Source organism: Mauremys reevesii, linkage group 20 (assembly GCF_016161935.1).
Source record: "Mauremys reevesii isolate NIE-2019 linkage group 20, ASM1616193v1, whole genome shotgun sequence".
Classification (NCBI taxonomy): Eukaryota; Metazoa; Chordata; order Testudines; family Geoemydidae; genus Mauremys; species Mauremys reevesii.
The window spans coordinates 23520379-23548218 of record NC_052642.1 but is presented as its reverse complement, the minus strand read 5'-3'; the positions used below and the strand labels follow the sequence as shown (position 1 = coordinate 23548218).

The window sequence follows — 27840 nt, the reverse complement described above, 5'->3', positions numbered from 1 at the left end:
TGTCTCCAGAGCAGGCGGTAATATGGCCCAGCATGGCCCATGGGAGCCAATATGAGGCTATGTCCAGCTTAGGGCTTCCCTCAAACTTGCAAGGCAGGGAGATCCTGCAGATGTTTGATAGAGGTGGGAAGGAATCAACTTGAGTGAAATAGAAAGAGGGTTTCAAAGTAAGCCCCTTCTCACAGATCTGTGCTCAGGGAAGGCCCAGCCTGCAGGGCTGCTGGGGACAGGGTAGGAGGCTCTGCAAGACCATTTGCTGGCCAGAGGGACAGTGACAGGAGATTAGTCCCAGCTGCGTGGTCCATCTCTGCTGCATGCTCCACCACAGGACAGCTTCCCCTTCTCACCCAGGCCAGGTGGCACTTCCACGTCACCCCACTACTGCTCAGCCCTGGGAATCTCACATGCCACCCCCAAGGGCCAAGGTGGCCAAGGAGAAAGCGCCTCAGGCTACTGCCTCTGCAGGAGGCTCTCACCCTAGGAAAGGATCACTGGAAGTTAGAGCTGAGGAGCAAGGAACTGAGAATCTAGGACACCAAGAGCAGGAGCTGAAACTAGGTCAGGCCAGCCTTGCTGGGTTCATGCATGTGCAGTTAGCAGGAGCCCTGGGAGCACTAAGATCAGCAAGGCTACGTACTAACTGCGGAACACCAGGCAGGGGTGCGATCCCCTGCCAAGGAAGGGGGGCTGTCAATGCAGGGAGAGGCGGTGGTGGGGAAGGCAGCAGGCCCTGCTCTGACAGGGATCCCACTTCCTCTCCTCACCTGCCCCATAAGCCCAAAGGAACGGGGCTGGGGAGTCAGGCTGCTCTGACCAGGGGCAGGGGGTGTCATGCCAGGTGCTCTCAGACCGTTACTATGAATGCACTCCTGGCAGACAGAGAACCCAAGGAATGAACTCCAGCCCGACAGAGGCAGCACAGCACCGACCTGGGCTGTTAGCGAGCCCCAAGCTTGGCTCTCGGATCAGGCAAGAGGCAGAGCAATGCAGTGTGTCAAAAAACTTTAATAAATATACCCCACCCCAGTGGAGCCCAGCCCACTTGCATTCCAGACAAACTAACACAGCCGGGCTCAATTAAAATACAGGGGATGCTAAGCAAGGGGGCCTCCATGAGCTGTGATTCGCTCTGTGTTTGGCTACAGTGCGTCCCCAGAGCATCCGTCGCCATCCGCCAGCTTCAGCCGGAGGTAGCGCAGCAGGTTCTGGCACTCCTGGGAGTCGGCAGTCACCACAGCAGGGATGGAGGAGAGCATCTGGGAAAGGAGGGAGCGTTAGAGGAGCTGCAGCCGAGCTGGACTCCAGCAGCCAGGCATGGGACAGGCAGGCCATGCCGAGTGAGGTCTCTGTCAGTAGCCCTTCAAGCCGAACACCAAGGGCCAGGCAGCTGTGTGAAGGGTTCTGGCCTGCCAGCTGGGGCAGCACATGGGCCGTGGCAGGCCCCAGAACCTTCCGGACTATGGAAGGCAGGACATGGAGCAACTGTGGTCATTTCAGTGGCCGCACACAAGCCACTTACTGCCCTCAGCATAGGGCAGCAGGTGGGGAGCCCCTCAGGGACAGCAGCAGAATAGGATGGAGGGGCCCCTCCCTCAGCTGCACTCCCACCACGCTCCTGGGCCCCCAGCCCTTCCATGGCAGTCACATCACTGCTCTAGCAGCCGCAGCATGGGTCCTTTGCCAGACCAGGCCTTTCTGAAGGCAGCTTCACCTGCGATGCTTTCAGGTGGGCCCATGCCCAAGACACAGCTGTTCTCCCGAGGGCTGTGCCTGGCAGTGTGCAAACAGGTGCTGTGATGGGGGGAGGAGGGAGCCCTGGCTGGCTGTCAGTTAGCCATGCCAAGAGCCTTAACCACATCATGCAGCTGTAGGGAGAGCCCCTCCCCAAAGGGCCTCACCTCTTTGATCGTCTCTTGCATTTCCTCACAGCTCCTTCGCACCATCTGGGCATGATGGAGTTTCCCCTCCAGGATTCTCCTCTGCAAAGGAGAGCACAGGGCTGTGCAGGAGGGTGGGAGCAGAGCAAGCCCCCGAGCCTGCATTTTAAGGGCTTAGCAGCTGGGTGGGAGACCGAGCAGCCATGAAAGAGGCTCCAGAGCAGTCAATCCCCTGGGGGACAACGCAGCCAGGGCCCCTGCAGACAGGCAAGCCCCCCTCACCCATCGCAGATGAGCCACCCTAGGCCCTGCCCTTACTTGGTCCTGGTAGTCGCGCTGCGTCGCCAGGAGTAGCTCCCTCAGCTTGTTCACCTGCAAGACAATCTGAGTATTGGTGCAGGGGAACGATGCAGCTGGGAGCCCACAGCCAAGGCTAGAGCCTGACTCAGGGATGGGAGGGAACAGACCCCACCAGCCCCCGAAGAGCTGGCTCCCTCCTTGTGCCAGCCGCTCCCAGCCTGGGCACGTACTGCCACTGGCCAGCCCATGCCCAGCATGCTGACCATCTAGGGCCTAGCCATGCCCAGCACTCCCCCTCCTGCTGCCAGGCTGGGAGTGCCCACTACTGAACCCCCAGCAGGGCTGTGGGGCCTCTCCCCATTCCCTCTCTAGAGCACAGACAGAGGAGCCACAATGGAGCAAGAAGGGGCACATGGGTGGGGGCAAACGAATGCCAACAGCCCTGGGGCACCTGTCTCTTGGCAGTCAGCCCCATGCTATGCAGCTGCCCTAGGCCAAGAGCAACCCCTCCCAGACCCAGTGGCCAAGCCCCTCCCATCCTGCCCAAGCACTGCGGGCTTCACCTCCTGCCACAGCCAGACTCTCTCCTTGACAGCGTCAGCATCCAGTGGTGTTGTGTTAGGCTCCCGGCCCCTCACCTCCTCCCACAGCACCTTAGCCTCTGTCTCCGCACGCTGGAGCAGGTGCTTCAGGTGAGAGACCTCGTCCTTCAGAATCTAAGGGGAGAGAAGCCAGTGAGATGCTGGGGAGTGGGGCCAAGGACTCCACCCCAGCCTCTAGGGGCCCACAGGGCTGCTGCTCAGTACAGGACAGCAGTGCTGAGCCCATTCCAGGATCCAGCCTGCAGAGATGGGTACCCTGACTTCTCCACTCCAGTCAATGAGCTGCAGCATCTTCTCCTCCTGTTGCCGCACGATGTCCTGCAGCTCCTTCTCGGTCTGAGGAGAGAGGGTGGCAGCATTTAGGACAGTCTCCGAGTGGCACCTCCCTTGCAGCAGAGTCTTGGCCGTGCTGCTCTCCCAGGAAAGGAGCAGGCAAAGAGGGGGCCCGGGCCCAGTACTGAGGGGAGGCAGCGTGTGGGTTTGTCTGTTGCAGTCACTGACAAAGCTGCTAGCAGACAGCACGACATGGGCAGTGAGGACAGGTCACAGGCAGGCAATGGGCTGGGCACAAGCCCCCAGTTCACCTGACTCAAGCTGCTGGTGAGTCCCAACATCACTCCCCTGCCCCCAGATTGCACAGAGCCAGGCTTATCCTGCCCCATCAGCACAGGTAGCGAGGGGTCAGTCACACCAGGACTGCCCCAAGGCAGATGTTACAGTTGGCCCTGCACAGCCAGACCAGGGTAGTTCTTAGGCTGGAGCAGTTCCTGTGCCAGGAATACTCGGGACTCAGCCTGGGACGCTGGGGAGCCACACAAGTGCCGCGTTAGATCAGGCTGGCGAGTGGCTGCAGGGTATGGAAAAAAACCAATCACCCAGATTCTCCCATGTCCTAGAATCTGAGCCTGCCGGGTCCACGTCCCAGATCAGCTCTGCCCTGGAGTTCACACCTAACCCACTTCTGGCTCCTGCTCACCTGAAACCGGACTCCCAGGGTCTTGTTTAGCTTGGCAAGGTGTGCATCCCGGGCATCGATCTCTGCCTGGAGCCTGGATTCCAGGCTCTCCAGCTGGTGCTGATGGTCACAGCTATGAGAGGAAGAGCCGAATTGAGTCTCTTCAGAGGGCACGAAGCAGATCGAATGTGGGCTGCATAGCCGGGCTCTCAGGGTGACCCTGCCTCCCCGGGGAGCCAAGTGCTGCCCTCAGGCCCACACTGCCCAGCAGCCACTGGGCTCAGCTCAGGCTGAGCTGCTCCAACCTGCCCCCTCCAAGTGCCTGGCCTCATGAGGGGAGAGTCAGCTCTGCCTGGCAGCCAGGGCCATGGCAAGGGGACCCTCCAGTCCTGCTGAGGGGTGCCAGCTGGCTGGGCAAGGACTCTGTATGGAATTGCCAGCCTGGGTAATGTTCAGGCTGGAGGTGACAGGGTTAGCTCCTGGGAGTCGCAGTCCTAGAGGCATTGCCCAGCTGCACAGGGATGGGTAGTGGCCAATGGCAGAGGGGGAGTGACAGGTCAGCAAGTGGCAGTGGTACTGCCCAGAGCCCGCTGGGCACCCCCCTCACTTCTCCTTTGACTCGAGGGCCAGATGCTGAACTCACATTTTAGCCTGCAGCTCCTGAACCTCATGATGTGCCGCCTTCTGGCTCTGGAAGCTCACAGTGCTGAGATGAGAGACAGCAGCTCTCAGCTCCAGGACAGTCTCCTGGAGGCTCTCCTCGATCTCTGGGGGCAGAGCAGACACCAGCCATTCGCACGGCAGGCGAGCAAGGGCTCAGAGTGCACGGGGCTAGCCCGCAATGCTGGGGTTAACAGAGAACCCCTCACAAGCAGAAAGGAAACAAACCCACGTGTTATACCATGCTCGGGTCCCAATTACCCAGCAAGCTCTGGGCAGCATCAGGCCAGGAACAGACACCAGATGCTATGCCTGGCTATGCAGGCGGGCTGACGCTGCCTGCTGTTCCAAGGCCCCCAGCCCAGCCCCCTGCCCCTTCGCCTTATGCTGCTGAGCAGTCACAAGAGGGAACCAGTTGCTGAGTCAAACCTGGATGAAGGAAACAGGCCTGGCTCCCTGGGAAAACCTAGTGCACTCGGGCGTTTGCACCGGCCCTGCTCCCGGGCCCCTCCTGTGACCAGACCAGTGCTCTTTACACTGGGACCCAGCAAGGCCCTTTGCTGGCAAGGGAGGAGAGTGCGGACACCAGGCCTTGTTACCTGCTGGCATCGGGGGAGTAGCAGGTTCAACCTTGGTGAGTGCGGTCGAGCCTCCAGCAGCTTCTTCATCGAAGCCTGTAACAAAGCAGGTCAGAGGGGCTTGGTGCTGGGTTATCAGCACAGGTGACCCTGACCCACTGCTAGGCCATGGTGCCTGCACAGATCCAGGAACTCTCCTTTTCCTCTGGGGAGTCCCTGGGGCTTGGGTCCTGAGAGAGGGGACTGGTGCTGAGGCCCCATTCACAGCACCCCCTCACCATACGAGGAGTCCTGGGACCAGCCATCCCAAGGCAGCGTGGGTGATCCTGGCAGCCCTGGCGTGGGGGGGCCCCCCCCCAACAGAGACAGGACGGGACATGGATGGCAGCAGCCTTGAGCTGAACCATCCCGTCTGCAGGCAGCATGGGAAGAAGGCCTAACCCCAGACAGGAAGCCCTGGGCATCGAGGGGCCTGGTTGCCTCACTGGAGCAATCTGGCTCTGGGGTCAGAGACAGCCCACGGCTGCAGTGTTCTGGGCCTCAAGCAGAGCTGGTTTTCTGTGGCAAGTTCATCAGAATTCATCCACCACCCTGGCTGAGGCCTAATGCAGCCCGACCCGTCACGGAAAGGGAGAGCAGAGCTGCAGGATTTGGCAGTTGAGCGGGGCGCACTGGGAGCTCGATGGCTCCTTTCCAGACATGGGAGCAGCCTCCACCGCTGGCTGGGAAGCTGTAAGCACCTCCGCCTTGCTTCAGTTTCACCATGTTACTTCTGAGCAAGCAGCAGAGCCAAGCATTATGGGAAGGTGCACCCCACTCACTGCAATGGCTGCATCTCCAATACCGAGGGGAGGGTCACTGCATGACAGGCCTGCACGGTGCAGAGGGAGACCCTCCCACGCTACAGGGGTGGTGGGAGGCTTGGACCTGGGTTTGGCAAGTGTACAGAGCACTTCACGCCCCTCCTTGTCTGTGAGGCACTAACCCAGCCCCTGCCACACAGGCAGGGTTTCTGGAGCAGCAGACAAGAGCCAGAGCCAATAAGCAATTTCTGGTAGCCACATCCTACCTTTTCCTGCCATAGCTTTCAAGACGCTGCCCACGAAGGAGCTGGGCACACTGCGAGGGGTACACACTCTGCTCCTCGATGCAGCATCAGCAGCCTTCAATGACAAGAGAAGGTCAGAGTGGCTGTACCACACAGATGCCAAGGCAGCATTACAGACATTGCTCTGCTTCCCCAGGGCAGATGGGCTGGAGAAATCCATGGTGCTGTGATCAACAGCACCAGGGCAGTTCCCTGGGCTCCTACCTCTCCTGGCAGGGCAGCTTGGAGAATGTCCGTGAAGTCCAGCAGCCTCTCCTTGATCTGAGTGAGCTCCAGGGAGGACTTCAGGAGTTTGTCCCTAACAAGCTGCAGGCCCAGGGTCTCTGCCTTGCTGTAGTCAAGCTCCTCACGGAGGGTGTCCTGCTCCTTCCTGGGGAGAACAGGGGGAGTCAGCTCGCTCAGCGCTCACCCAGGCCCCATCCTCTCAGGGCGGGGAGGGGAGAGATGGAAGGCACGTCAGGGCAGCTTCGTGGCCTGCCTGTGATTGAGTTCCTGGGGTCAGTGGCCAGAGCACAGGGGGACACTTGGAGGTGCCAGCTGAATAAGCAGAGGATGAGACCAGCTGTGCCCAGCCAGAGTGCCCATTGGTTTCCCACAGGGACTGTTACCCTCAGGGATGTACCAGGGTGCACTGAGGGGCTTGTTCACTGGTGCCTTTTGCCTCCCAGCTGTGAGTGAGGTTGGGAGGGGACCCTGCATGCCAGGAGCTGACCAGAGACATGCCAAGCTCCTTCCCCCGGCGCAGGCTTTCCATTCATTGGGCACGACGCACACGAAGGGCTCGGGGGGCAGAGCAGAGCTGCTAGCTCACTGGAGGTGCTGGTAGGCATCCTTCAGGTCCTCATACTGCATGCTGCGCTCCCGCAGGACTGCAAGGGTGGCTCTCAGCTCATTTTCTGTCTCTGTCAGCTGCTCCCGGGACACACGGTTCTCCTGGTCAGTGAACTGGGGCGGAGGGAAGAGACATGCCCGTGAACATTTACTAGTGAGGAGTGGGAGCTGGTACAGCGTACCAGGAGCTCAATTCCCACTCTACCTTCCTGCAGGCACCCAAGCTGAGACTCCTCTCCCACCCCATTCTCACTTGAGGGGCTGGTGAGGCCTTCCCTGAGTATCAGGGAGTCTTCCCCGCTTCTCAGAGTGCTTGGAAATCAGAGCCTCACCCCCACACCTCACTCCTCCCCCAGGTCCTCATCTGCCAGCAGACTCTGCTAGGAAGTACGGGATGGGACGACTCGCCCTGCAGTCCTTCACTGCACTGGGGTGTGCAAAGGCCAGAGCTGCAGCAGCAGCGAGTCCAACTCCCCGGGGGACTGGAACAGTCAGGCACTCAGTGTACAGAAAGGCCCACCCAAGTCTCATGCCCAGGGGTAACTGCACAGAGATGGCTGGGAAGAGCCGAGCACAGGGATCAAAAGACTGAGCACAAGGTCAGCAACAGGCAACTGCTCCCCACAGCGTTGAGAAACTCGTTCAGTCCCTGCAGCTTGTGAAATACCAGACCTGCCAATGCCCATCTTGCTCTCCACCCTCAGCCAGTTCTTACAGGACTTCAGCCATGGCTCTCTCAGGAACTGCTGGAGCGGGACATCTGCCTTTTGTACTTGGAAGTCACCTTGGGAGTCCAGCCTCCACAGGCTACAACAGCATCACTAACTAATGCACTTGGAGTATCAGGTGCCAGGAGGTTAAGGAGTGACAGAAAGGGCAGGATGGACTATTGCAGCCCTTCAGAGTAGTGAGGCGGGCTAGGATCCAAGGCAGAGACGGCAGCTAAATCTCAAAAGGAACTAAGTGGACACTGGCCCCTTGGCTGACAGGAGGTTTCATGGCACGGGTCTGGCGTCACATATGGCAAGTCCAGGGCCAGTAGGATTTGCACCTGCACAGTTAGGATGCCCAGCATTTTCTGTGTCCCTCTGTGCTGCTCTGGGGCCTGGGAGGGGATTTGGAAAGGACATTTGAGCGGCCAGTGGGGCCTGGCAGATCCAGTTCCAGGCCTACGTGCAGGGAGGAGGCAACGTTAACTCGTCCTGGTCTAGGGTTTAATATCATGGCCTGTGCAGGCTGCCATAGGGGCCATTAGCACAGCGAGTGTCCTGTGCCCCTAACAGAAGGGTTAGCCCACCCCACCCAGCCTCTACCTCGTGGATCTCGGTCATCTCACGCAGCTCCTGATGCACCCTGTCGTACTGCTGCTGGAGAAGCTCCTGCTCCCTGGTCAGCCTGAGACAGGAAGGAAGGAAGCCATTAGTGTGCAGCTTGGCTGCCAGCTGCAGGCTCTGGGCCCAGGAGATCCACTCAGAACAGAAGTGAATTTCGGGGGAGGGGAAGCAGGAGAACCAGGATTGGCCAAGAGCCCCCTTAGGGCATCACAGTTTGTTCCTCATTATTCAGTCACTGGACTGCACAGCGCTCTGCTTCTGTGGCCCCGCCTACACCCCCAGCATCGGCACCCGGAGGCTGGAGACTCACCGCGCTGTCTCCTCCGACAGGTCTGCATGCTTCTCTCGCAGCTCATCCCGCTCACTCTGCAGGCTGGCCAGGTCTCTCAACAGTGTGCTGAGATCTAGGGCACGGTGCACAGCACAGAGGTTAGCTACACAGTTGGCATCACTGAACGTGCAAAGCTGAGAAGGCAGAGGAGCCCCTGCCTGCCCATCCCCCAGAGCAGGTCTTGAGCAGCAGCCCAGATGGTGGAGTGGGGAGAGGGCACATCAGTCTTATCCAGCTGCTGGTGCTGTCAGCAAGGTGCCCTCCAAGAAATCTACAGGGCACTGACATGCCAACGGAACAGGCAGCTACTGCTACAGGCGGTGCCCTCTAGCCAACGTTAGAAGCTCCGGACGCTCAGCTCAGTCCTTGGCATAGCAAGACATGGTTTGGGCTTTGTGCCCGAGCATGTGACCAGCAGACAGCTAGGTGCGGCTGTGCGAGCTAGTCTCACCCCAGGAAGGGCCTTTGCACATCCATACAAGACAGCGAGAGACCCAGCCTCACATGCAGACATACCTGCTCCCAGCCGGGAGTTTGCCACAGTCAGCCGATCCACTTGGGCTACAGAATCCTGCAGCTCTGCAGTCACTTCCTCCAGCCTCCCGGAAACCACCTCCAGCTCCCTGGAAGCCTGCAACAGACCATAGCACTTGGCTCACTGCTCAATCCTGCCCCTTGGGGGCTTTTCTGGCCCAACCCAATGGGAACCAAGAGCTGGACACTGCTGGCATCCATGTCCCATCCTGACCTGCTCAGAGGTTTCTAATGCCCTCCCAAAGATACAGGAGGGGGCAGGGCAGCAGTTCTGCACCACACAGCAATGCTGGAAAAGGGGCCCTGTTCTGACCCCTGGATGGCAAACACCTACCATGCCTCACTCATGTGCCTCTTGGCATCCTCGGGTCTGTGCTGCGAGGCACCCACCCACCCGAGACACCAGCAGCACCCCTGGCACTGCAGAGCTTGCAGCGAGTGGGGCTGAAGTCAGCCCTGGCATGCAGAGCCACAACCACCAGGCCCAGGCTAACCAGTCCTGCCAGCTGCTCTCACTCCTACCCCACTAGTGGGGCAGGTCACACTCTGATCCCAGCACCACCACCGCCCAGCTCGGCCCTCTGAACAGCATCCCACAGGGGTCAGCCTGTTACCGCGTCTTTAGCCTTGAGGGCCTCGGCTGCTCGGCTCCGCATCTCATCCCGCTCTGCCAGGCAGCTCTTCAGTTTGGCCGCCACTTTGTCCAATGAGCTCCGGTTCCGGGAGAGCAGGGCCCTCGCCTGCTCTCGCTACAAGAGGAGGAGGAGAGAGCCCCTGAGGACAGCCTGGAGCCCTCGTGGAATCCCAGAGGTTCCAGGCCCAACGCAGGCCTGCCCAAGGCTTCTCCAGAGGCACCGCTCCCCCAGCCCATGCATTGGCACCAAGGCCACCACGCTGGGCCACGTCCCTGGTGGACCCGACCCACCCCAAGCCTTGGCAATGCATGGTGTGACCAGCTCCACAGGGACAAGTCTAACGAATCAGAGCCATCTGACATGCCAGCCGCTGAGGGCTCCAACCAACCCAGGCCCGGCCCTCTCCAGGGGCTCTCGGAGCACGGCTGTCGGAAGAATCGAAAGCCCATTCTGAGGGCCGACATACACCTGCTAGCGCTCAGAGGCTCAGCTAGAGCCGGACAATCTCACCTGTTGGTTTAGGGCTCCTCGGTCTTCCTGCAGCTTCTGCAGGGAAGTATTTGCGGTGTCCAGTAACAACTGAGACTGCACAGTCCAGGATCGCTGCAAGACAAGAGGGACGCTAGCATTGCCGATACGGGTGTTGGGACGAGGGAAGTGAGTCCAAGACCTTCTGGAGAGCTGAGGGTGTAGTCAGTCGCCCCCAGTGGAAGTGCAGAGGAACTGGTCTTAGGCAGCCTCATGCCTTGAGACCAGGCCAAAGTATTGGCAGGGGAACTCCCAGCAGCACTAATGGCAGAGACAGGAGAACGCTGCCCCAAGCTGCAGCATATCTGACTGAATCACTAGTTCAGCAGACCCCAGGCTGAGCCTGTGCAGTGGGCAGAACACGAGGTTTCCAGCAAGCTGGCTAGGCCCACAGGCTAAGAGGGTGAAGAGCAGGGCCAGACACCCACACAGAGCCCACTACCCTTCCTTACCTGGTGCTCACGAGCCTCCTCAATAAGGGTGCAGAGCTCCCGCTGTGACGCCAATCCCTGCTCCAGGGCTCTGATCCGAGCGCTGGCATGGACACGGAAGGCCTCCAGAACCAGAGAGCTCTGGGAAGGGGGAAGACACGTGCATGTGGGGATTTTAACAGGGACCCACCAGCCTAGTGCCACCATTGCCAGGTGCCCCAGGGAGCCCTGACAGCCCCACTGCTGAGGGATGGCACAGCCCCAGCACACATTAGCAGTAGGACCCACACATGGCAGATTCAGCTGTTGATGTCACAGAGGAAGCACCAGGGCTACACTCAAGCTGCAGGGCAGGGCTCTCTGCTGAAGCACTGGGGAGGCCTCAGCTGAGTCCTTAACCCCACCCCCTTGGATATACTGGCCCAGGGCACAGCTCCCTGCTGACAGGTCCCCCAGCACCCTCTTCAAATGCCAGTGGGACTGGCTGAGGGGGGCTATCCAGGGCTCCTGCAGAGACAGGCAACCCCACCTATCCACTGGCGTGGCTGCCGCTGAGCTGCAAGGCACCCTCCCGCCAGAGACACCAGCAGCACCCCGGCACTGCAGAGCTAGCAGCGAGTGGGGCTGAAGTCAGCCCTGGCATGCAGAGCCATGACCACCAGGCCCAGGCTAACCAGTCCTGCCAGCTGCTCTCACTCCTACCCCACTAGTGAGGCAGGTCACACTCTGAGCCCAGCACCACCACCGCCCAGCCCGGCCCTCTGAACAGCATCCCACAGGGGTCAGCCTGTTACCGCGTCTTTAGCCTTGAGGGCCTCGGCTGCTCGGCTCCGCATCTCATCCCGCTCTGCCAGGCAGCTCTTCAGTTTGGCCGCCACTTTGTCCAGTGAGCTCCGGTTCCGGGAGAGCAGGGCCCTCGCCTGCTCTCGCTACAAGAGGAGGAGGAGAGAGCCCCTGAGGACAGCCTGGAGCCCTCGTGGAATCCCAGAGGTTCCAGGCCCAACGCAGGCCTGCCCCAGGCTCCTCCAGAGACACCGCTCCCCCAGCCCATGTATTGGCACCAAGGCCACCACGCTGGGCCACGTCCCTGGTGGACCCGACCCGACCCACCCCAAGCCTTGGCAATGCATGGTGTGACCAGCTCCACAGGGACAAGTCTCACGAATCAGAGCCATCTGACATCCCAGCCGCTGAGGGCTCCAACCAACCCAGGCCCGGCCCTCTCCAGGGGCTCTCTGAGCACGGCTGTCGGAAGAATCGAAAGCCCATTCCGAGGGCCGACATACACCTGCCAGCGCTCAGAGGCTCAGCTAGAGCCGGACAATCTCACCTGTTGGTTTAGGGCTCCTCGGTCTTCCTGCAGCTTCTGCAGGGAAGTATTTGCGGTGTCCAGTAACATCTGAGACTGCACAGTCCAGGACCTCTGCAAGACAAGAGGAGCATTTGCACTGCAGATGTGGCTTTGTGAGCCCTATCAAAAGGCCACTGCTGGGATGTGGGCACCAGCCAAGGGTCGAGGACCCACTGGCCATCTGGTGGGGCAACCGAATTGCCGCCAGTGGTAGCAGAGGAACCTGTATAAGTGACAACCCTTGTTTGGCCTGTCTCTGAAGGCAGGAGGCTGCCTAAGTATCTGAATGTGCAGATGAGCATGTAAACAAGCCATCTGTCCCTACAGTGGCCATTCGCAGAGGAGCCACTGTATGTGGAATCGATACCTAAGCGGGGCCCCCGCTTTGTTACAACACCTGGGATGGGGAGCAGAACATCCCACCTGTGATCTGGCCTTGTCTCCCTTTAGTGGGTGACTCACTGTGGAGCACAAGGAGGAGTCAGGAGTCCATTGTGCTTAACCCCTGAGAGATGGTCCTGCACATTTAACCAGCTCCAGCTGTTCTCACTGGAAGCGGCACTTGGCCAGCCAGCCCGCCCTGGGAGCACCCATCCCCTTGAAGGCACTCTACCCTCCCGTACACAAACCCCTCCAGGACCTACCATTGCCTCCCTGGCCTGCTCCAGCTCCTCTTTTAGAGCCCGCTCACCCTCCCGCGTCCGCTGCAGGCCCTTGAGTCTCTCTCTGGTCGCCATGTACAAGTCATGATACAGCTGCTCCTCCTGGAAGATATTCCATCCCCAAGCCATCACTCACAGGGCTAGGAGAATTCTCTCACAGGGTAGGGTGGGCAGGACTTGAGCCAACTCTGCTCATGCCTGGGGGCTCAGCAGAGCCAGACAGGCGGAACACCTCGTCTTCTTCCCCCAGGGACACGTGAACCAGGCTCAGCCTGAGAAGAGGCGCCTGGGGCAGCAGCTCTGCCCAGCAGGGCTAGATTTAAGCAGTTGCCATGACATTTGCATCACCATTAGTTCTAACAGCTCCAAGCATCCCCCAGGTGCTGCCCCTCCCCAGACCCCCCTGCCCTGCATGCCAAGGGATGCAGCCACTCCCCGCACCCACTGGCTGCAGACACGCTCGTTTGCAGCTTCCTTCCTTGACGAGCCAGTGGTCAGCGGTGCAGTCAGGCGAGCGTGGCCAGGAACAGCAAGGACTGCTGCAGCTCTCCAACTTGGAGAGAGCCAGCTCAGCCATGCGCATGATTTGATTAGCCAGTGCTGTAGCAGCAAGCGACCATGGGACCAGGTTTCATCAGCTCTGAACTCAACAATCCCCATTCAGCCCACATCACTTCTGCTCCACTTACCCCCAGTGGGACCTTCTGTACTTTGAGTGGGCTGGTGATCTGGAACATTGGAGTCATGCGCTAGCTGCAGTGCAGGAGTCTGGCAGCACTGGCCAAGGGGTGCTCTAGACCTTGAGAGCTCAGCACTGCCCTGCTGCATGCCTAGCAGAGCTTCTGGACACACCTCGCAGTACCACTGAGCCACTAGCTAGCTAGGATTTGTACGGCCCCTACCTCTGCCCTGTCTGAGCACCTCAAAGACTTTAGCCCTGCCTGCCAGGAGAGACATGCCATTGTCCCTACAGCACAGCTAGAAATCAGAGGCACGGAGAGCGTAAGGGACTTGCCCACGGTCACACAGGAAGACCAGCAGAAAGGGAACAGGACCTGGGTCTCTGGAGTTCTAGGCTAGCGCCCTTCCACCCATCTTTGCCTGGCACTGCATATGGGGGCTGCCAAGCACCCTTTTGCCTGACTGCAGTCACGGGCTCCACTATCTAGTGCAATTAACTGGTAGACAACAGGGGAAGTTTCTGATCTACTCAGCCAGAGGGGAGGTGGACAACTCATGGCCACACCTGCCACCTTCTGCTTGGGAGCATCCCACTGCAACCCCAGACGCACGTGGTCTCATCTCTACAGTGGGCCCCTCTTACTGCTTTGGGGTGGGTGACGTCCGTCTGCGTGAGCACGTCTCTCTGGTCTGCCGGCCTCAGACGAGAAGCTGGCCACTGGCTCTGCTGCCAATCCCGCAGCTGGCACGAGAGGGCTTCAATGATGATAAGCGTGCTCTCCAGCCGCCTCTCCAGCTCCGCCCGGGACAGGGTAGTCAGGTGCTCTCTGGAACAGCTGATGGGAGGAGAAGATATTTGTAAGGGGCTTCAGGAGCACAGACCCCCTGTGAACCACAGAAATGGCTCCCAGCTTAGGACCACAGACTAACCCCAAGGACCTGGTGATGTAAAGATAAGGCCTTTTCCTGTTGCCATGTTAGGAGAGAAGCAGCCATTAGCTAAGAAGCAGGAAGTCACAGCCTCACATTCCATCTAAAATTACATTCAAACAATGTAATATCAGGCTGTTAAGAAGCTCCTGTCCTATTAGCACCCACCATCACCAGATAAAGAAACAGATCTTACGAGGGTTAAAGAAAAGTTTGACAGCAGCCTGTCTGGCAAGAAATCATTTAACAGGTGTGGTTGGGAAACCCTCCTTTCTTTATTGTTTCATCTTTATGGCCCCCTCTCCTCTACTGTTTGTCTGTATGATCTGTTACATAATTCATTTACACCTAGCAAATTAAGGTGGTGGGGTATGATTAGGTTAGAGAATTGTGTTACACTATGTTAGGACTGGTTATGGTATAGCTAAGCAGGACTCAAGTGTCACTAGAGAAACTTGAGTCCAAGACGACCAGCAGAGAAAGAACAGAAGAAAAAGGAAAGACCTGGAAAAAGAACTCACCTCTAAGACTCAGCCTAAGATCAAAGCTGCTAAGAATCCTCTGCACAACTGTGACATGCAGCAACCAGAATCCAGATGAGACTGACCTTACCTGCTCAACAGGGAAAGTCCACCTGCCTGATCAGGACTGGTGAGCCTAGTGTGCTTCGCGTGTGTATTCGCCTTGGTAATGGTTACTAATTAGAGGAAAAGGGTATTACTGTGTAAGGCTCTTTCACTGGTAAAAGGTCCTGCAAACCCACAGAGTACACCCTGAGCCCTAGGAATTGGGTAAAGGTGTGTGCCCCTGGAGTGAGAGAGTAACAGAGAATTTTGTGGGGGTAACAGGGAAACTTACTGCCAGAGCAGAGAATCTGTTTCTGCAGCACTGTCCTTTGCACAGGCAGGCCATTCCGCAGAGGTGTTCATGCTCTTCTCCAGCAGCACTCGGGGAGTCATCCAGGTCCCCGCAGAGCAGGTGGAGACTGGGGTGACACTTGTGCCTGCATCTTGCTGCAGAGCTGGCAGTGGCAGGCTTTGCCTCAAGGACTCCATCACAGCAGAGGTGCCCATGTTCTTCTCCAGCCACACCAGTGGGGTCATCCAGGAGATGGTACCGGCCACATTGCACCCAACCTCACGAGAGGGCACTGGGGTTGTGAGAGCTGCTCTTCCCTGCAGGGAAGGCTTCTGAGCAGAACTTGAAGCCACATCCTTCCAGACAGAAGCCTGAAGGGAGCCCTCTTCAGTCACCAGCAAGCTGGGCTGATCACCAGCAAAAGGGAGGGGGCCACTTCCCAACTCTGCTCCCCCTGGGATAGGCAGGGCACTACTGTGTCCTTCTGTTTCCTTCAGGGTGGCCAGGCTGCTGGGGGGCTGCAGAGAATCAGCCTCAGGAACCACAGCCCAGATGCCATTCTCCTCAGCTGGAGGAGGGCTTCCAAGCGCCTGTGTCACGGACACCTGCTCAGGGTCACACCCCTCTGCAGAGCCCACTAGGAACAGGTCCAGCCTCTCAGGAGAGCACAGAGAAGGGACTAATGAGACCATTGCTACAGCAGCATGGCTCTGCTTCTCCTGCACCCCTAGCTCAGCAGCAGGGTCTTGAATGGCCCTGGTGTCCAAAGGGTCACTGTCCAGGCAAGGCGTGTTCTCTGCCATTGTCATGTGGGTGTGAGCCTCACCCATCTTCACTGTTCCTTTAGAAGCCTGAGACATCTCAGGCGTACATGGCTGGTCTGCCTCATCCTCCACCCTCTCTCCCCCCAACTGGGAAAAGTCTGCAGTGTCGGCCCTCCTCCCTTGCAAATTGTCCTGCAGGACCCCAACCTCCCCCAGCACAAGCCCCTCCCCAGGCTGAGCCCCAGAAAGAGAGCCAGCAGATATGGCACTTTCCCCCTGGCCCATTTGCTGGGGGCTACCAGCCACCTCAGAAGCCTTCAGCGTGGAGCTATTTGGAGCCAGACCCAGCTGTTGCTCTTTCGTATTGGGCCAAACTTTGTTTCCCTCCACAGTTTTGGGGCTGAACGTTGTGCTTGGCAGGGAGTCTGTCCAGATTGTTATAGCTGGTGACATTTCTGAGCCAGGCAATGTGCTTCTGCCATCCTGCATGGAGGGGAAAAACAACAAGGTAAAAAACTGCAGAACCCCTGCCCACTGCTGTCCCGCCCCTCCGACACACGCGGACGCCTATCCTGCATGTCGGGCTTTGACAAGCTTGACCCCAGAAGGCCCCTTTCCCAGCATATAGGGAACAGCACAGAAGGGAGGGTACCCTAGAGAGCTGTGGGGCTCTCTTATGTGGAGGAACCCCCTCACGTTCTTCCACGGTGAGACAACAACTCCCTCCCAACTGCAGGCAGGCAACCCCTGCTGTTTCTCCCTCTCCCACATTCAAAAGGTGAGCTCCAGTCAGCGGGAGTCATGGAGTCAGACCCATGGCTCAGACAGGTTCTAAGAAACAGCCTGGTTCAAACTAGCCAGCCCGACTCGGGAGAAGATTCCCTTCGCACCCACGGGCCTACAGTATCAATGCAAGGGGTGTTGTCCCCTTACTAACACTCAGGGGGTGTTTTGGTTGCTAGCTCCCAGCACCAAAAGGGGAAGGGTCGATGGGAAATCAGGAGCCTGAGACTGACAGTCCCCAGGGACAATGGGGAGAGGCCAATGCTCCAGGTCAGCCTGATTGACAGGGCAGGCTGGGTAATCAGAGTCAGGAGGCCAGCTGGAATTGCCTGGGTCAGACAGAGTGGGGCTGAGCTAGGGAACAGAGCTGTGCCAGCCGGAGGGGCCAGAAAAAGCAGCCCAGGAAGCAGAGTCACAGAAGCAGCCCACAGAGCAGACATGTCCTGGGGGGGAGAGCTGCAGCCACAGAGCCAGACACAGCCCAGGGAGAGCAGATCCTGGGCTGGGAGCAGAGCTGCAGCCACAGAGCCAGGTGTGGTGAGCAAAGGGCCCAGCGCAGAAACACCCGCCCAGAGGGGCTGACTTTTGGTTTTGCAGGCGAGTGCCCTCCTGAGGCCCCACCCCCACTCTGCCCCTTCCCACCACTCGCTCCTCTCTGCCCCCTCCTCCAAGCACCTCTGCCAGTTTTGGAGGCAGGCTATTCACATTAGAGAAAAAAGGTGGGTGAGGTCATCTCTTTTATTGGACCAGCTTCTGTTGGTGAGAGAGACCAGCTTTGGAGCTTTCACAGGACTCTTCTTCAGGAAGAAGAACTCTGTGAAAGCTCCAAAGAGTGTCTCTCTCACCCCAACAAAAGTTGCTCCAATAAAAGATATTACCTCACTCACCTTTTGTCCCTCTAATTTCCTAGAAGGAACACAGCATAGAAGAATGCAGGATTCACATGACAGCAGAGTGACCATGACCATCACACCAGGATACTATTTTCAGGATTCATCTTAGCATAATGTCATCACACCACCAAGGAAGTAGCACTACCAGCACAATGAGATATATATAGCCACGTGGGCATGCCAGAAATTCACAGTACAAGCCCACTGGGATCCACACAGCAGGATAGTAGTGTCAGTTTAGTGGGGAGATTCTCAGGAACTGAGTCCAAGGGTTCAGCAAACACAAGGGCACCTGCCAATAGCTGTACTAACAGCAGGAGCTACGCTGGCCCAAGAGGAGTCGTCACACAAGGCACTAATCCCAATCGCAGTGCAAGGCGATATGGGATCCAGGCACCAGGTCTTTAGTACCAGAATTTGTACTCCCAGGAGAGTGGGATGGAATGATAGAAGTTACAGGGGAAAAAGCCCCGTGATCATCCTGGCTCATTCCATCTCCCTGCCAATGCAGGGCTGATCCTTACTGCATGTTTTGTCCAGTCTCCTTTTAAAAGTCCCAAACCTTGTAGTCTCTAGCTGTGACACTCTATACCAGGGGTTCTCAAACTGGGGGTCAGGACCCCTCAGGGGGTCATGTGGTTATTACAGGGGGGTCACGAGTGGTCAACCTCCACCCCAAAACCCTGCTTTGCCTCCAGCATTTATAATAGTGTTAAATATAAAACAAGAGTGGCTTTAGTGTATAGGGGGGGCATTGCACTCAGAGGCTTGCTACGTGAAAGGGGTCACCAGTAAAAAATCTTGAGAGCCACTGCTCTATACCTCAGGGGAGTGCTGTGCTGTGTGCTCTGTAAGCCCCATATTCATCATTTGTATATATTCTTTATAGTTCAAATAAAGCATCAAAGAATCCTGTGGCACCTTATAGACTAACAAACGTTTTGCAGCATGAGCTTTCGTGGGTGAATACCCACTTCGTCGGATGCAAGCATGACATGTAAGGTATCTGGGAAAGGTTCCGATTTGCTGAAACCCACTGTTCTGTCGAACTATGTATATCATTAAAGTGTATTATGAGATTGTGCTGTATGGCGTGAATGAAATATGCTGCAAATCTGGGACTAGCCCAGAAAGCAACTCCCCAGAAACAGTGGGCATTCACTCACGAAAGGTTATGCTCCAATACGTCTGTTAGTCTTTAAGGTGCCACAAGACTCTGTTGCTTTGTACAGAAACAAGGCACTTGACCAAATGGCTGGGTGGATGTTACACAACCATCACCAGCCATTGTGCAGCAAGTGAATGACAATTAGCAATTCAATGACCATCACCACAGAATTACTCAACCCTGGGACTCAGCACTGCCTCCCTCCCGGCAACATGGACTTGGACTTGTGTTTTCCAGAGCACATGGACTAACCAGGAGAGAATTCCAGCCCAGACTGTACCCCAGGGGTCACACACTGCCCTTCCCTTGGAGACAATTCCCTCCACACCCCAAGGCAGAGAGTGCACTGCTTGGAAGGTTCCCCTCATCGCTTTTCCCCAGGGGTGCTCCAGCCCCGGAGCAGCACAGAGTTGGTGCCTATGCCCGCAGCCAAGGGTCCTCGCTGGCCAGACTGGGAGGGGATCTTAACCCGATGGGGGGCTGGTGCTGGGAAGAAGGGTCCCACCACCCAAAGCCTGGAGGCGTGTGGCCACCGCCAGAGCAAGTGTCCAACCCGCAGCGTCCCTGCGGCACGGCCAGGGCCTGAGGCGGCGGCCGGCCGGGGACCTACAGGGAACAGCCTGTGAAGTGCCCTGATGTGCAGCGACGGGCTGCGATGGTCCCTGCGGAGCCCGGTGCTGTTTCCTTTAACCTTTCCCGCCTTCCCGCCTTGTTTCTTAAGCTACGTGTTGATTAAACAACGTGTCTGTGTTGGCAGGACAGGATCCGTGGGCAGGGAGGTGCCCGTGCAGAGCCCCCCGAGTGGGGACACGCTAGCGCCTGCCCCAGGGGCCCCGCCTCGCCGGGTCGCAGCGGGGTGGGCGGGACGGGAGCCCCTGGGGGAAGGGGGCGGGGGCCCGTGTCACGGGGGGGGGGGCGCAGAAGCCAGGGAAGCTCCCCCGCCGCGGCCCCGCCCCGGCCCCGCCCCTACCTGCAGCCGCGCCCCGCCCCGCCCCTACCTGCAGCCGCAGCCTGGCGAACAGCGGCGTGAGACACGAGGGCTTCGCCGACTCCATCCCGCTGCCAGGAAACTTCTGCTTCGCGGGCGCCGCCGGCTGCTGCAGCGACAGGTCCTGGAGCGGGGCCCGGCCCGGGGCCTTCTGGGGCTGGACACAAGAGGCACCCGGCGTGACGCTCCCGCGGCGCGGGGCCGCGCTCTCCGCGGGGGGCCCGGCGGTCTCCATGGGGACCCGACCTGCTCCGCTACCTCGCGCCGCCAGCCGCCATTTGAACAGAGCGCGCGAATGCCATTGGCTGCAGCCGCCAGTGCGTCATTACGTGGGGGGCGGGGCGACGCCGTGCCCACCCACCTCCGGCTGACGTAGTTGGATGGGCGGGGTCCTCCGACCGCTAATCCCAGCGCTCAGAGCCTGGGGCGCCCCCTAGCGGTTTGGTCCGGATCGCCCGCAGACCGCCCGGCCGCGCCACGCAGCGCTCTGGAAATGCCCTTTATGGCGGAGCCCCCTTCACGGGGTCCTGCCAGGCCCGGGGTGCGAACCTGGCCCAGCCTGAGCTAACCTGAGGCCGGGAGGGCCCACAGCCTGGGCCGGGAAGGGGGGGGGGGGGCACTTCCTATTGCTAGGCCTGGATAGAGCTGGAGCACAAAGCCAGTTATGCCGGGCTGACCGACGTCAGGCTAACAAGGGCTCCTGGGCAGGGGCGGCTCTAGGATTTCTGCCGCCCCAAGCAGGGCGGCACGCCACGGGGGGCGCTCTGGCGATCGCTGGTCCCGCGGCTCCGGTGCTCCACCCCACAGGTCACGTCTGCGGGAGGTCCACTGGAGCTGCCTGCCGCCCTCCCGCGGGACGCCGCCCCAAGCGTTTGAAGAACTGATAGGGAGCCGGCCTCCCTGTATTCACTCCCTGTTTCTGTCTTAGGTCTGTTTTTAACTCCTGTCTTCCAGTTTCTGGTGCTTGGCAACCATGCTGATAAGAAAGTTGCTGGGGCATCACAACTTGCTTACATTATAAAGAAAGACAGATATGCTTTGTTACTAAGGTTTTTTGTTACTAACCAAAGGGGGGGGGAATATGGGTTGTGTGAAATGAATAATCTGTGACGCAACGGGTCTATATAACCTATACTTAGTTGTAAAAGAGTAAGCTGGTTCTCTCTGGAGACGTGCTGCTCTCTATTGATGCGTGCACTTGTCAATAAAGAGCTTTTGATCGGACCTTGCTGGTGTTGCCTGTCTCGCTGTGGTCAGACAACGAACCTTGCTGTCTGGGTTCGAGTCCCTGACACTATCTACCGGCCCAGGCAAGAGCCACTGCTGGTATGGGGGGCTGGGTGCCCATTGCTGCTCTCCCTGAGGTGCTGGGCAGGGCTGGAGGGTTGCACAAGAGAGGGTTCCTGAGCATACAGAATGGTGCTCCTGGCTGGCCATGTGGCTCCTGCTCCCAGCCTGCAAACACTAATGAGATGGAGCCTCAAATGTGTCCAGGGCTCCAGCCAGGTCAGCTCTGCCTCAGCCAGGCCGGGGGCGGCTCAGAGAGGCCAGAAGGTCACAGTCAAAGTCTGCAAAGGCGATGGAGGATTCCTGGGCCACCGCCTCTGCTTGCCGCGCAGCCACGACGACGTCCACCGGGTGCTTCTGCAGGAGCTCGGCGTCAAAGGTCACGCCCCGGAAGAAGAGGTGGCTCTTGAAGTGGTGGAGGTAGCGCAGGCGCCGCAGCGGGTTTTGGCACAGGAGCTGGGGAGGGAGAGCCTGACCGTGAGAACGGGCTGCGTGTACAGGGGATAGACTCAGCCAGCATTGCCCTGCTGGAGAGGGGATGGGCCGGGACCAGGGAAGGGTTGGAAGGAGTTACCTCGCTGAGCAGGAGGGACAGCCCCTGGCTCAGGGAGCCTGGGCTCTCGTAGCTGCAGCGGTTCACGCTCGCCAGCATGGCCAGGTGGTCTCGCTCTGGAGGAACTGGGAACTGGGGAGACAGGGGAGGGCTGTTAGTCCCCCGGAAGGAAGCAATCCCAAAGAACAGCTGGAGCAGAAGAGGATGCTGCCTCCCAGCGACCACTGCCTCTGCCCAGGCCCAGCAGCTGCAGCAGGAGCCCAGCCCAAGGTCCAGGCTGGAGCAGCTTAGGGCAGGAGCCAGGCTGCAGCGTGAGCACATGTTGGTTGCAGGTACCTATCAGACACCCCTCTACACCATCTTCCAGCCCTCAGCAGGCCAGAGCCCCTCTGGGCTTAAGCCCTTCCCCGATCTATTGCACAAGAGCCACAATCCAGACCATGGCCCGGGCGGAGGCGCCAATGCATCGTGCAGGTGATGGGAAGCAGGGAACCCGCCAGCAGACTCCGGTAGTGCTGGCGGAAGTGCTGCCGAGTGGAGGCAACCTTAGAACAAAGAGAAAGGTGGCCCAGGGACCCATCCAGATGGGCTCTGGGAGAGACGGAGAACACAGGTGTCTCCTCTGCCCCCAGACCCTCCCGCTCGCCAATGTGGCTCCATGGGATAGTAGGGCTGTGTGCCCAGACCAATAGGGATGCTGCCCCAGCCCCTTGCCTCCCAGTGATAGAGAAACTGACCCCATAGCATCTCCCCTGGCTCCGTCACCTCACCTTCCCAGTAGCCAGGGTAAAGAGCAGGATGCCCAGAGACCACCAGTCAGCAGAATGGCTGTAGGGGCCTCCACTCAGCACTTCTGGGGCTGTCAATCCCAAGAGAAAGCAGAGTCAGGGTTTGTGCAGTGCCCGACCCTCAGCCCCACTGCCCAGCAGCAGCCTGTGCCAGTCTTACCCATGTACTGCAGGGTCCCACAGATGGTGTAAGCCCGCTCCCCTCGGCGCAGGTGGCGGGAAAGGCCAAAGTCTGTCAGCTTTAGGTGCCCTGCGCACAGACACACATTGTATCACTGCTCTGCAAGAGCCCTACCCACATGGAGTCAGCCCGCTGCCCCCCGACTGGCAGCCCAGCATCCCCCCCTGCCCCCGCCCCAGCCAGCCCAGCATCCCCGCCCCGCCCCAGCCAGCCCAGCATCCCCTGCCCCGCCCCAGACACGGCCAGCCCAGCATTCCCCCCACCCAGGAAACAGAGCCTCAAGCCTAGTGAGGAGGGGGCAGCGCTGCACGTACCGCGTTCGTCCAGGAGTATGTTCTCCATCTGAAAAGGAGAGAGAGGTCAGAGGTCACATTACATCCTTGGCCAGGGTGTACTCAGCTAAGCAAGGCCACCTGTCCAGGACACACCAGCTGGCCTCGCGGGCCTGGAAAGGGCCATATTCCCATCAGGCTGCTCGCGAGGGCCCCCTGCGGCTCACACCCCACACGTCTGCCTGTGTGAAACCAGTCCCTCCTCTAAGAGCTGCCCAGGATCCACAATGGGCTGGATCAGGCCTTGGGCAGCACTCGCTCAAACTAGTGGGGGGAAAGAGCAGCTGCCCACTCCCTCCACTGAGTGGAGCAGCTGAATCCAGCTCCCACCCCACCAGAAGTGAGTTTGGGGCCTGGGGGGAGGTGAGGTCCACCCATCACAGAGGAACTTGCCACCCCCAGGGCCTGCTCCTGCCAGCCCGCACTGACTCACACCCGGCAGCAGGGCAGCCGCCCAGAGCCTTGCAGTGGAGCCCATCACCCCGAGCGTGTCACTGACTCGGTCCAGTGAGGGGCAGGACAGGTCAGACCCCCTCTCTCAGGGCACTCGTACCTTCACGTCTCGGTGCACAATGCCCAGGTCATGGAGATAACCTGGAAGGGGAGAAAGGAGGAGGGTCACCAGAGCCCCACCAGGCATGGTGAGAAGGACCATAGGCCTGACCCAATACAGGGGAAGCTGTCTGACCATCAGCTCCTGGCAGGCAGGGAGGAGCCCACACCTGGCACCTCTGCCCCACACAAAGCCCCCTCCCCAGGGCCCAGAGATCCCAGGGCGCTGGCAGCATCAGCCACACAGCACCAGGGGAACCCATAGGGACTCTCTGCCCAAGCACAGGTTCCTATGCAAGTGCCCCTCAGCAGGTCACTCACCCAGCACCAGAACCAGCTCGGCTGCAAACAGGCGAATGGTGGCTTCCGCAAAGCGCCCCGAAGAGTCCCAAAGCGTGTACAGGTCCCCGGTGCTGCAGTATGTGCACACTGCAGAGGGAGCAGGACAGACAGACATTACAGCTTAGGGGGGCCCAGCACACACTGTCCAGCTGGGGAGAGCCAGGGCTCCAGGCAAATGCGATTCCCCTCTCCCTCCCCACAGATCACATCTCAGAGACCCTCTATAGACCCTGCCTCCAAGGGGCCTCACCTGCTGGGGAGGCAGGGGCGGCTCTAGCTTTTTGGCCGCCCCAAGCAGTCATGCCTGCGGGAGGTCCAGCCGAGCCGCGGGACGAGCGCCCCCTCCGCAGTCATGCCTGCGGCAGGTCCAGTCGTCCCGGGGCTCCGGTGGACTTCCCGCAGGCATGACTGCGGCAGGTCCGCCGGCCCAGCCCACTGCCCCCCGCGGCCGCAGGGGACGCCCCCTAGATGTTGCCGCCCTAGGCACCAGCTTGTTTTGCTGGTGCCTAGAGCCGCCCCTGTGGGGAGGCAGGGCATACAGCGGGCACGGCCCCCGGGCTGATACTTGCAGTGGGGCTGCTTCCCTTTGCTGCTGAACCCTTCACTACCCGAGGGCCAAGAGAACCGTGCCAGCCCAGGGCAGGGGAGCCAGGCAGGGTGACCAGACAGCAAATGTGAAAAATCGGGACGGTGGTGGGGGGGGGGTAATAGGAGCCTATATATGAAAAAGATCAAAAAAATCAGGACTGTCCCTATAAAATCAGGACATCTGGTCACCCTAGAGCCAGGCCTGCCAGAGGGAAATGCCTTTATCCTGCTCACATGACCCAGCCCCGGGTGGCCATGGGGGAGGGGAGCGAGCTGCACAGGGGATTGCTGGCAGCAGAGCCAGGCTGCGCTCCAGCTGCCAGAGCTCTGAGGCCGACAAGAGGTTTAATGTCGGCCAGAGGCACAGAGCCGTGTACACGCACACGGAGAGGGAAACATACAAGGAGGGGGCGGGGCCCCTACTCTAGGCAGACCCGGGGGGGAGGGGAGGGGGGCAGATGGTGACTCACTAATGAAGAGATGCCGCTGTCCCTGCCAGCTGTCCCCTAAGCAGTGAACAAATGGGTGGCTGACCTGCCTCTGGGGACAAAGAGAAACAGGACTCATGAGTATCTGAGCTAGGGATGGGGACACCCACGGGGAGAAATCAGGGAGGAGGAGAAGGGGAGGGGCAGGAAGGCTCAGGACGTCCCTCTTGCCAAAGCGCCCTAACCCACCCGGGGATACAGCCCTCCCCCGGGGCAGACCCCGACCCCCAGGGCATCTCTGGAGAGGGCTCAGGAGAGCCAGCCGCACCCAGCTCCCCAACGGGGCTGGAGTGTGGTGCCGAGGAAGGGCCGACGTGGCCAGGTACGGCCTGCCTGGGACTCCGAGCCAGGAAGGCGAGGGGACAGAACGAGCTCAGGGCAGCTACCCAGGCCCCTGGGGTAGGGCAGCTTCAGGAGTCTCGTCTCTTCCCCAAGCCACCCCTCGCGAGGGGATCCCCCTACGTGCCCCATGCCCCCAGGGAGAGCGGCAGCTACCTGGATGCTGACCTCCTCCTTGCACTGCTTCAGGGTGTCACGCCGCAGCACCTCCACTTTGGGGACCACCTGCAAGAGAAAGCCACGGCCCCAGCGAGTCAGCACCGGGAAAGGGGGCAGCGCCCTGGGCAAGAGGGGCAGTGTCAGACCGGCACCCACCTTCACAGCAAAGACCTTCTCCCGCCCGCAGTCCAGCACTTTCAGGACCGTCCCGAACGAGCCTTTGGCAACAAAGCCCAGAATCTAAAAGGAAGGAACTGGTGAGCGTGGGGTGTGACTGTGCCCGCCAGCGGGGCCAGGCCCCGCGAGAGCAGCATGGGACTCGCTCCAGGGACTACCCAGAGCAGTGTCTCCTGGCCAGGCCGGACAGAGCCCTGAAGTAGGCGTGGGGGGAACCATCCCAGCCTCCCGCCCCCTGCTCCCAAAGGACGGGGGGGGGGTGAACCCCAGGGGCTTTCCTCTCCCCAGCATTCTGCCTGTCAGAGAGGAAAGCTGCGTAGCTGCCCAGGGCCGGAGGGAGAGCTGGAGGCCGGGGAGCAGACGCTGCCTGAGTCCCAGCTGGAGACCGGAGCTTGCCGGCTCCTGCACGTGGGATCCTGCGCCAGCATTGCTGGGCTCCTCGACTCCGGCTCGGCCCTGGGGCTCCCAAGGGCCCACGCAGGCCACAAGAGGCCAGTCCACACCCATGGGCCCTAGCCATGGCTTGTCCCAGCCACCCCGCAACAGCCCGGAGCTGGGCATCGCACCTTGAGCTGCGGCTGGCCCAGGGGGGGCCGGACGGGGAACTCCGGGAGGAAGAGCGAGACGAACTGCGGGACTGGCCACCCCGTCACCAGCTTCTCCCCCAGCCGGGGCAGCTTCTCGCCCGGGCCCCGCTGCTGCTGGAGTCGCCTCCTCGTGGCCAAGCTGCGCTCCAGCCCTGACACCGTCGCCCCAATGCCGGCCAAGACCCTCTTCCAGCTCCGGACCCAGGAGACCTCGGCTGCGAAGCCACCGCCCTGCGGAGCCAGCAGAAGCATCAGCCCCTGGCCCCGCTGCAGCCAGTTCTGGGGCGGGGCGGGGCACAGCGGCCACAGCTGCGTGGGACGGGCCCATGGGCTCGCAGCACAGCGAGACCCGGGCGGGCGCCCCGCACCCCGACACGCACCTTGAGCGGCCCCGGCGGGGGCTCGGGCTCGCTGCCGGCCGCTCCCATCGCGCCTCCTTCCTACGCCGCCCCCGGCTCCGGCAGCCCCGGCCCCATCGCGTCCCGGCAGCAGAAGCCGCTGCGCCCGGCCCAGCTAATCCCGCTCCGGGCCGGTTACATAAACAGGCGGCATCCCGGCCCCGCTTCATTGCCACGCGAGCCCCGCCCCGCTCCATGCAAATAACCCACGGCCCCTCATTGCCCCGCGAGCCCCGCCCCGCTCCATGCAAATAACCCACGGCCCCTCATTGCCCCGCGAGCCCCGCCCCGCTCCATGCAAATAACCCACGGCCCCTCATTGCCCCGCGAGCCCCGCCCCGCTCCATGCAAATAACCCACCGCCCCTCATTGCCCCGCGAGCCCCGCCCCGCTCCATGCAAATAACCCACGGCCCCTCATTGCCACGCGAGCCCCGCCCGCTCCATGCAAATAACCCACCGCCCCTCATTGCCCGGCGAGCCCCGCCCCGCCCCATGCAAATAACCCTCGGCCCCTCATTGCCACGCGAGCCCCGCCCGCTCCATGCAAATAACCCACGGCCCTCATTGCCACGCGAGCCCCGCCCCGCACCATGCAAATAACCCACGGCCCCTCATTTCCACGCGAGCCCCGCCCGCTCCATGCAAATAACCCACGGCCCCTCATTGCCACGCGAGCCCCGCCCTGCTCCATGCAAATAACCCACGGCCCCTCATTGCCACGCGAGCCCCGCCCCATGCAAATAACCCACGGCCCCTCATTGCCACGCGAGCCCCGCCCCGCTCCATGCAAATAACCCACGGCCCCTCATTGCCACGCGAGCCCCGCCCCGCTCCATGCAAATAACCCACGGCCCCTCATTGCCACGCGAGCCCCGCCCCGCTCCATGCAAATAACCCACGGCCCCTCATTGCCACGCGAGCCCCGCCCCGCTCCATGCAAATAACCCACGGCCCCTCATTGCCACACGAACCCCGCCCCACTCACGCCTAATACAAATAACCCACGGATCCCTCATTGCCATGCAAGCCCCGCCCATTTGCTTGTTCGCCCCTCCTTATAGGACACACCCACTGGCTGCTTTATTCAGGACAAGTTGTCCTCGGTTACGCCCACCTCCTGGCTATTAATCAGCATCCAGGAGCCAGGCCAAGCAGGGCCCTAAGGGGCCCCAGGGCAGACAGGGAGCCTGCTGGCCCTGCCTCGAGCTGCCCCAAGCACCGCAGCAAGAAAGGGCCTGGGAAGGGGCTCAGCCCATGCTGGCCGGAGTGAGTTCCATGGCTCAGC

General features: G+C 60.2%; 2 protein-coding genes across 5 annotated transcripts; both read right to left on the bottom strand.

Moving 5' to 3' along the window:
• Window positions 1-985: 985 nt before the first annotated feature.
• Window positions 986-20035, bottom strand: SPAG5 (sperm associated antigen 5). The gene is made up of 23 exons (XM_039508255.1): window positions 19793-20035; window positions 15187-16433; window positions 14042-14234; window positions 12700-12819; window positions 12035-12127; window positions 11499-11633; window positions 10726-10845; window positions 10256-10348; window positions 9725-9859; window positions 9093-9207; window positions 8556-8649; window positions 8225-8306; window positions 6892-7025; window positions 6285-6450; window positions 6042-6135; window positions 4994-5068; window positions 4378-4501; window positions 3756-3867; window positions 3035-3115; window positions 2741-2893; window positions 2196-2249; window positions 1899-1979; window positions 986-1256 (listed from the first exon to the last, which is right to left on the bottom strand). Exons 1-23 carry the CDS (start codon window positions 20015-20017, stop codon window positions 1140-1142), a joined length of 3843 nt encoding a protein of 1280 aa, XP_039364189.1. The 5' UTR covers window positions 20018-20035; the 3' UTR covers window positions 986-1139.
• Window positions 20036-20965: 930 nt separating this feature from the next.
• RSKR (ribosomal protein S6 kinase related) lies at window positions 20966-26706 on the bottom strand. 4 transcript variants are annotated; one of them, XM_039508257.1, is made up of 12 exons: window positions 26536-26706; window positions 26135-26386; window positions 25548-25631; window positions 25389-25457; window positions 24876-24945; window positions 23797-23904; window positions 23477-23517; window positions 22906-22933; window positions 22571-22660; window positions 22393-22481; window positions 21644-21754; window positions 20966-21525 (listed from the first exon to the last, which is right to left on the bottom strand). In XM_039508257.1, exons 1-12 carry the CDS (start codon window positions 26581-26583, stop codon window positions 21301-21303), a joined length of 1215 nt encoding a protein of 404 aa, XP_039364191.1. In that variant the 5' UTR covers window positions 26584-26706; the 3' UTR covers window positions 20966-21300. The 4 variants fall into 4 exon arrangements, with proteins under 4 accessions (XP_039364191.1, XP_039364192.1, XP_039364193.1 ...); XM_039508258.1 differs by having other exon boundaries at window positions 25401-25457; XM_039508259.1 differs by lacking the exon at window positions 21644-21754.
• Window positions 26707-27840: the final 1134 nt, after the last annotated feature.